General features: G+C 37.9%; 1 protein-coding gene across 1 annotated transcript in view; it reads right to left on the reverse strand.

Moving 5' to 3' along the window:
* Positions 1-7976, reverse strand: part of usp48 (ubiquitin specific peptidase 48) — a 32557-nt gene extending 24581 nt beyond the window's left edge. The window contains exons 1-9 of the mRNA XM_088337715.1: positions 7813-7976; positions 7331-7523; positions 4519-4639; positions 4316-4457; positions 2372-2499; positions 2183-2307; positions 1980-2088; positions 322-455; positions 54-139 (exon numbers count right to left, since the gene is read on the reverse strand). Of these exons, the coding sequence (XP_088193841.1) occupies positions 54-139; positions 322-455; positions 1980-2088; positions 2183-2307; positions 2372-2499; positions 4316-4457; positions 4519-4639; positions 7331-7464 (979 nt within the window). The 5' untranslated portion in view covers positions 7465-7523; positions 7813-7976. The remainder of the gene's footprint in view (positions 1-53; positions 140-321; positions 456-1979; positions 2089-2182; positions 2308-2371; positions 2500-4315; positions 4458-4518; positions 4640-7330; positions 7524-7812) is intronic.
* Positions 7977-9288: the final 1312 nt, after the last annotated feature.

Here is a 9288-nt window from a genome sequence, read left to right on the forward strand (position 1 = left end):
AGATAGGCAGGCTAATACAATTAAAATGTTTGGAATAATAAATAAATAAATACCATTTGTAACTTCAAAAAAAGGTGCCATGTCCAGCTGCTCCGGGAAACTTATGTAAGTGTTGAGTTTCTTCTTGTGGCCCGTTTGTCTAGAGATAATCACAGAAAACATCATCCGGCATCGTTATCTGCATGAATGATTTATGCTAAATGACCCGTTAAGCCATTCAGGAAAGAATTAAACCAACCCAGTGAAAAAAGGAGAGAAATGGTGATGCTAACATCGGTCAACTCTATGTTCTTGTTATGGAGGAAGCAAGTCGGGACAAACCTGTCAAAGACGAAGCGCATGAGTTGCAAGTTGATGGTGGGAGGCAGACTGTGCAGTCGGATCCTGCGGGTGGCGCTCTGTTTACTTTGACAGCTTTCACAGAAGTACAGGTTGTCTCCATCTAGTTTCTCCTCCTAAAGAGAGCGAGACGAAACGTATGTTGTCCGCGCTGGTCATGAATTGCGCACAAGAGACCCTCGTTACATTTTCATATGAGTGATCGTGACATCGTAGAGACACCATGTCCGTACGAGTCTGAAAGACCCATTTGCTTCTTTGCGAGTTGTCGGAATGTTAAAGGGTTAATAAGTTTTACTGAAGTATCTGACTGGTTTGTTTGTTGACCACTGTAGCGCCTTATGTATGGAAAATATAGGACAAAAACTATTTTGGGGGGTGCGCCATTTAGTCGGGAAAATACAGTATTAAGAATGAGGGAGCGATTAATATGAAGTATAGGTATTTCGGGCCCAAAAAATCCAGCCCAACCTGATTTGACTGAACAAGCCCGAAGTAAACCCGAAGCTTTTTTTATGCTTCGTTGAACACACACATATCCATTACCATAAAAAAAACTTTCAATGTTGCGTAAACAGTACACTCAAACTGTACAACAAACCAAAATAACCAGAAGCTTAACTTCGGCGCCAAAGTGTGTGTTTCGGCTGAGGTTCGCAGCCTGAGGTTTACTCAAATCAAGCATGCACTTTGAAGTGCAGCGCCGAAATGCACACTGTGGCGACAAAGTGTGCAATTCGGTGCAGCAAAATGATGCTGAACGAAACGACACTGAAAATAAAATCCCATTCTTCAGATTGCACATTGCAAATAGTGAAATATTTGGCCGAAAATCAGAAAGAAAGTTTGTAAGCAATTGGAAACGACATCTGATGTAAGCAACGTAGAGGTGGAAAGAAGTGGTGCATCTTTTACTCTAAAACCGAGGATGAAAATTTCGTTAGATTTCGTGATTTGAAGTTCAACTGATAGTTTGGTAGGCATGTTCTTTATGATAAATTCAACTGATAATTTAACTTTGTCGCCAGTGTGCGCATTTCAGTGCCGAACTCAAGCACCGAACTGTGTTACTCAAGTAAAAGTATTGTTACTTCGGAAAAATATTACTCAAGTAAAGGTAAAAAGCATTCATCTAAATAACTACAAGAGGAAAACGTAAATTCATGTGCAGATCCCCCACCAGAAAAAAACAACCTTTCTATTGGTGTGTGAGTGTGTGTGTGTGAATGGGTAAGTGTGAAGCACATTGTAAAGCGCTTTGGGAGGTCTTCATTGACTTGAAAAGCGCTATACAAATGCAGAACATTTACCACTTAACTTGACCTTAGTCTGGCCGGGCCCGACATTTTAAGCCCGAACCGGGCTACAAATATATTTATTTAGAATGTAATTTAAAATTATTCACGTATGTTACAAATAAGTCATACTTATTGAATACTCTTTTTTTATTTAAATGTTTTTTTTCGGGATACGAGGGTTCCGAACGCCTTGCTAGATAGTACAAATTTCTACTCCCCACTGAACGCTAATTTTACTTTGTGATTCCCCACCTTAGAACTGCTAATGTCACTGCATATGTCATATGCAAGTGTTTACTGTGTGTATTTGATGGCGTTAATATGACTGTAAGCTTAACATACCTTGAGAAATTCTGTGACACACTCCGTAAGATTCTTATTGCCGTGAATGTTTAATTCCAACTCGTAGAATCGAGAAGACAGCGCAGATGATCGTCCGCATTGGTTACAACTGGAAGACAACAAATGCTTCTATGTTATCGTGAAAACATCTTTGGAGTCTAGCCGGAGAAAGTGGTCTTTGAGATATGTGAAATTTGGCTTACACAGTTACATAGGAGAACTCTCCACAGAATTGCTGCTGAATGACATTTTGCAGGGCTGGGTTCTTCTGCTTGGACAATGTGTCCTCCAACAAAGACAAGAAAAGCTTGGAAAACTCCTGAGCGTCCTTAAAAAGTGGAAAAAATACTTGAGTGCTCTGTGGATCAAAAGGACAAGTATGCGTCCCTTACTTGCTGCTGCCCAGTGTCAAGGCCGAGAGCTTTAACCAGTCCTGACGGATCAATATATTTCCTGTTGCTGTTCTGTAGTAGTGCAAACAAATATTGTAGATGTTCACAAATGGACTGAGGTTCATAATCTGAAACAGACCGAGTTGTTGTCAGGGTAGTGTGTGTAGTCATAAAAAAATTGACAAAGTAAATACAACAACAACTTTTATCACTGTTACAGAATGTAAGACTTGACAAACCAAATTATCATCAGGAAAGAAAAAAAACACACTTCTGAAACAACAACATACTGTCATTTCTTAGGTGAGGCGAGCCAAGTGAAGCTGGCTTTATCGCAGAGGGGAGACATTGCAGCATATACTTAATTTTACCCACAAGGAGGCAATGGAGGTTCAAATGGAAGCCCTGCCAAAGTTTATACCGTCAAGATATTTTCTCAAACATGTGTGTGTCCCTTTGCCTTTACGTTTTTGTTAGCCACTAGCTAAACTCTGGCTTACATTGGCATGCTCACACTATAGAGCTAACTTACTACAGTCAAAAAAATTTTGATTTTCCTGTTCGGGTGCCAAAGTCTCACTTCTGTGCATCTCTAGTAAGTAAACCACAGTGGTCATAACAAATATACAGGATACTTCTTTTTTAAGAATTAAAAGAGAGAAACATTTATGTTGTGTAAGGGAATTTAACTTTTGGAAACACAAATAAATGCAGATCTCAAAAACCCGGTGATATGTGTCTGTATGGTGTTGTTTAACTGAAAACGAGTACAAGAACTATAGAGACTCCAAATGACCATAACACAACATTATTTTCCCTCACTTTTTCCCTAGTCTGCAATATAAATGCAATATTGCACAACCGTTACGATACCAACGTTATCACGACAACCCTGTATGTAACATCCCACATGCCGACATTTCTTGTGTAAATACCATGTAAATTATAACTATAGCCTTATCCCCCTTGTCTTATAACATTATCTTCTCTATTCCTTTATCTTCTTGCTCATACCTCACTATGAATGTGTAAACTGGAGTGTCATGCCCAATTTCGTTGTCACAATATGTTAGCCCATTTGTAACAATGACAATAAAGGTATATTCTATTCTATTCTAGTCTTATGAAAAAATAAGAGAAAAAAGGGGGAAGAAAAGGATAAAGAAAAAAATATAAGAAAAAGAGAAAATATGAAAAAACTAAAAGAAAACGGAAAAAGGGGAAAAAATAAATAAAGGAAATAAAAGAAAGAAGACAAAGGAAAACTGTAAATAAATGAATGAAGAAAAACAGGAAAAAAATAGAAAAGCCTAAAGAAAACGAATAGAAGTAATATAAAAAAGAAAATAGAAAAAGGGGTAAAAAAAAAAAAATTAAACTTTAAACGAATAAAAATGTTGTTACGGTGGAACATTTTTTCAACTACATTCTACATGTTCCCGGTTTATTTGTGAAAAAAAATGTGCAAAAGAAGGGGAAAAAACTCACAGGGGCCAGACTAGTAAGTTTAAGAGAAAGAGAAAAAGAGAGAGCAGGAGAAAAAAAGAGAAAGAGAGAAGGAAAGAGAGAGAGATAAAAAAGAGAGAGAGAGAACGAGGGAAACAGAGTAAGAGATTGAAGGTTAGACAGAAAAATGGAGAAAGGGTGATAGAAATAGAGGGCACAATAGAGAGAGGAGGGGGGAGAAATAGGCATAAAAAAGAGAGAAATAAAAAAGAAAGTGAGAAATAGAGAAAAATCAGAAGAACGTGAGAAAAGAAAGACAAAGAGAGAAAGAGACAGGAAAAGAGTGAGCATAAGAGAGAAAAAGTGAGAACCACAAAACACGGTGGTCATAACCATGCAATCAGTCTACATTACACTGCAGCCCCACAAAAATAAAAAAACAAGGCACACACTAGTCTCAAATAAACCGAAGGAAACGTCAACAATTTCGACATGTACCCGACTCAGTGTTGTGCTCCTGCGCACGGGAATTGTAGCACTGATAAAGACTTCTTCTTAGCTCCAGATTGTGGAACCACACTTGCAGGAAGGTGTTGACGTAACACGTCGCACCCAGATTGGTCAAGCCAACAAACGTGTTCTGCAAAACATATGAATGATAAAAAGTGCGGCAGGGAACACAATGAGTAAGAAGTGTTTACCTTATCTCTTCGCTCTGAATTAGGGTCATCGATATTGTGGAAAGCATTTTCATCAATCTCTCCAAGCCAGGCCTGTTCACCGATGCCAACCAGACAATTGGGGTTGCCTTTACAGTTCCTCCTGAAAAATACAACAAAAAAGTGATGAAAAATGTTTTCAGTAAAAGCTAAGAGTGGAGAGCCTACTGCAATTGCGGTGTGGTATTGTGGGTGCGCATCTGCAGACAAGAGCACCTTACAGTGTGTCATGAACACAGCCCAGAACATCAATGACTGCTCTCTGCCAAGTCTAAAGGACATTACCACAACTTGTTTGACTCGCCGCCCTTTGGCAGACTGTGGAGGTCCTTTAAAACAAATACAAACAGGCTCAGAGACAGTTTCTTCTAATCCCAGCACACAAAACTGTGAAAAAAAAACTATGCATTGAGATGGTTCTATTCATATTTTGTTTCTTTATAATTATTTTGCACAACATTGCTGCTAATATCTTTGTACTATTGTTTTAATGTACTTATAGCTTAGGCCAGTCTACAAGTACTACCTTGTAATCTGTTCTTATCTATCTCTATATTGTTTTTTTCTATTTATGTTGACATTTTGTCTTTTGTTTCATGTGTATCCAGGGGTGCAACATCTAATCTCATTGTAGACTATGTACAGTATGTATAAATCTGATATGTATACAATGTAATGTCTCATCACAATCTATCTGATTCATAATAACCACCAAAGAAATCTACTTATCTTTAAATGTATAACCCTTTTCTCTTGCTCTCTTTCACCCACCTGTTTATTAACTTAAGGTTGAATAGTGTTATAACACAATGTAAAAAATGAGCATGACATACCGGAAAACAAGTGCTACAAAGCACAAAGAAGAATACAAACCATGGAGACTCAAGTTGACCAAATAGCACCATTTGAATTATCATTTATTTTCCCAGCCCGCAAGCATACCGTTTTGGGGTCTATGTGTACCCACAGTAGCAAGATGACAGACAATTATGTAACCTCCCCCTCGGTCAGGTTTATCATAAGTCAAATAAATGCAAATTTCTCAACCTGTAACTTTTATATGGCATACAGTTCATGCATTTTTATTGATTATTCAAATTAGTATTGTTTTTTAATTAATGGCAGTTCATTTTAATACTTGAAGGTGTTAAATAGACTATGTCCCTTTAAGCAGATGAAAAATGACTGTCGTCACAAGTTTATGTAACGTTTATTTGCATACCTGTCGACACGTACGTTTTTGACGTACAAAGTACCGTATCTTCAGCACTATAAGGCGCACTTAAAAGTCTTAATTTTTTTCAAAAGCTGACCATGCGCCTTATAATACAGTGCACCTTATATATGGCTCAATATTAAATCGCAAGGTCTCGCAACTTACGCAACAGCCGCCGACTCGATTTCCCTCCGAACGTGGAGTAGTCTGCGGTGTATGCTGGGATTTATATACCGGTGTTTCATTGGCTAACCAATGTGTCAATCATCATTTGAATCGATCGCTATTGGCTAAAGTTATTCGGAGACTCGGATAGGCTAGAGGGCCGAAACAAACCCTGCAATTGGCCCAAAAAAATGTGTCAATCATCAGTTAAATCGATCGCTATTGGCTGAAGTTATTCGGAGCCTCGGATAGGTTAGAGGGCCAAAACATACCCTGCAATTGGCCGAAAAAGATGACTGAATAGCAAGCTTGCTAAACTACGCCATAAAGAAACACGTTTCATTAGTCTGTATTTGTAAATATTTTACTCTCCTGGATTTATTACGCTCACGGTTGTAAGAAGACCATGGTTGCGTATCATTATTGAACGTGAGAACTTAGGGGAGCTATGCGGCTTTAAATTCTCCCGGTATCTTGTTTTAGAACGATCTTGATGTTGCTGTGATGAGTTGAGTGAATTAAACTCAATTCCAAGTGTTTATTGTCATATGCACAGTAAAGTTGCGAGCGAAAAAGAAAATAGTAACTAAGGAACGGTTGGCATTTCTTGAATCCCAAGACTTTAACCTTCCGAATGATATTTGAAATGATGCATTTGAGTGACATCGTACGGACACCGCATCCGCACGTGTTCACAACACGTATTTGCTTCTTTGCAAGCTTTGGGAATGTTAAGGGGGTAATCAGTTTGACTGAATCATCTGACTGTTTTGTCGACGTTCCCATTGCAGCGCCTTATATCCGGTGCGCCTCATCTATGGAAGATATAGGACCAAAAACTATTTTTTGGGGGTGCGCCCTATAACCCGGTGCGCCCTATAGTGCGGAAAATACGGTACGTTTATTATGCATTTGAAGACGTGTACGACGTACAAGAAAATCTGTACAAAAAAAACGCAAATTCGTCAATTATGGGTACCATCCGGTATACACCGACTATCACCAAACAGCAAATCAATCAAGTCAAACGAGTTCGCCGTGGTAGCCTCTATCTCGATATTGTTTCGTTGCAAACAAAGCGAGCGGTTTGATGCTACTGTGCGCATGCACCTGCCGCTTCGGATTTCATGTAGTAGTTATGTAGTGAAAGGAAGTCCGTCTCTTTTTAGAGAACTGGCTTTTTCAGCCCAACTCATAAAAGAGAGCCGGCTCTCAAACGGCTCACTTGCTTTATTGATTTTATTGTAAAGTCAGTGGTCACAAAAGGTCTCAAAGGAGTGTGCAGCCCAGTTCTTAATATATCGCAATCCAATGTCCGATACACCAATAAATAAAGAGTCGCCTGCAGCATTAAGAATGTTATTGAATTTGATCGCCATTAAATGCTATGCAACATGTTTTGGTTTGCAGTACCTGCACGCTCCTCTCTTGCAAGCCGGTAGACTGATGCGGTAGGCGAGCTCGATATGCTCCAGGCAGATCTCTTCAGGTTTGACCGATTCCACCCAACGCCAGGCGGCTTTCTCCAACTGCAAACGCGGCGCCATCGTCCAGGAGTTTCAGAGTCCACCAAAAAGGTCGAACGTGGACACTGACGAGCTGCAGCCTAACAAAAACGGGAAATAAACACTATGGGAATGCTAACGCATGCAGTTAGCATCGGCTACATACGCAATCACCTTGGAAGCTGGCTACCGAATTAAGCAAGACAAAATAAAATATATTGTAATGAGCTATCTTAAATTGTCAGAAACATAAAAGCGATTAAATAATAATTTTAAGAGAGTAGAAAATGTCAAGTTAGCTAGCTAAAACCTAGCATTGGCTTAAGCAAACCCGACCTTGACGTGCTTTCCCGCTAAATTTTGAGTTTTATTACAAATAAAACAGCAAACCTTGCTTCGCCGGCCAGTCGGTATCCCTTCACATTTTATTAATATTTAATTGGATTGTTAACGCATTTTTTTCGTGTTGGAAAAGCTAGGAGCATTTAGCTTAGAATGACGTTAGCGACGTCACCGTTGCTAGTCAATTAAAAAAAACACACAAGAAGCGGAAGTTGTGTACTTTTCTTCTTCGTTTGGTATTTGGGTTGAGCAGTGTGATACTGGCATTTAACGGTCATGCGACATTTTGCAACAGTTTCTTACTCAAAATCGTATTTCTTTGATTACTTTTTCACTTTTACATGCCATTTCCAATATATTTGTTTAGATTATAATAATGTCGACATTAGTGTTATAAAAATAAAATGCATAGATAATATTTCACATTTTTCCGGAATAAAGTGTCAGGAGTCTGGTGTCGTGGCACGGCGTTATCAATAAAGATTTGATTTGAGAAAAAGAGCACTTTGTTTACTAACAACGGTACATTAAACTAACAAATTTGCAACTTGACTGATACATCCTTTTTTTTCTTTTTTTTTTTAAAGACAATTTTGATAAAACGTGGAAACCTCTCCATTTGTTATGATGTTTTGTGAATTGTTGCTTTGTATTTTGAGATTAAAATTGATGTTTTTATTGAGTTTTTCTTTTTTTTATATTGGCAAAAAATAATTAACAGAAAACGTTCTGATTTAAAAAATGAGAGAAAGTACATATTTATTTTTGTTAATGTTTTTGTTGTTCTTTATGACGTTTACGAGTTGCTATTTTGTATTTGTGATATCCATTTAATATTTATGTTTTTTGACAAATCATAAAAAAAAATCTGTTCTAAAAATAAAATGTGAAATAGTCCACATTTAAAAAAAATAAGAGCGATGTTGTTTATGAATTGTTATTTTGTGTTTGAGATATCAATTCATTCGTTTTTTTTTTTGTTATTTCTTTATTTATATGTATTTATTTATTTCAAAAGAAGGGGGAAAACGCACGGACCAGACTAGTAAGTTTCAGAGAAAGAGAGAAAAAGGAAAGCAGGAGAAAAAGAGAGAGACAGAAAGAGAGAAGGGAAGAGAGAGAGATAAAAGAGAGAGAGAAAACAAGTGAGACATAGTAAGAGAGAGAAGGTTAGACAGAAAAATGGAGAAAGGGTGAGAGAAATGGAGAGGGCACAATAGAGAGAGGAGGCATAAAAAGAAAGAGATAGAAATTAAAAAAAAAGAAATAAAGTGAGAAATAGAGAGAGAAAGATCAGAAGATGGCGAGAAAAGAAAAAGGGAGAGAAAGAGACAGGAAAAGTGTGAGCACGAGATTGGAAAAAGAAAGGGAGTAAGATAGATTGAGAAAGGTGAGAAAAAGAGAACAGTGAAAGGGAAAAATGAGGGAGCGAAAAAGGGAGAGAGGCAGAGAGAGAAAGAAAGATAAAAAAGAGAGAAAAACAAGAGAGAGCGTTAGAGAGAGAGTGAAATACTACTACAGTTA

Source organism: Urocampus carinirostris, chromosome 6, assembly GCF_059441175.1.
Source record: "Urocampus carinirostris isolate Australia breed hairy pipefish chromosome 6, RoL_Ucar_1.0, whole genome shotgun sequence".
Classification (NCBI taxonomy): domain Eukaryota; kingdom Metazoa; phylum Chordata; class Actinopteri; order Syngnathiformes; family Syngnathidae; genus Urocampus; species Urocampus carinirostris.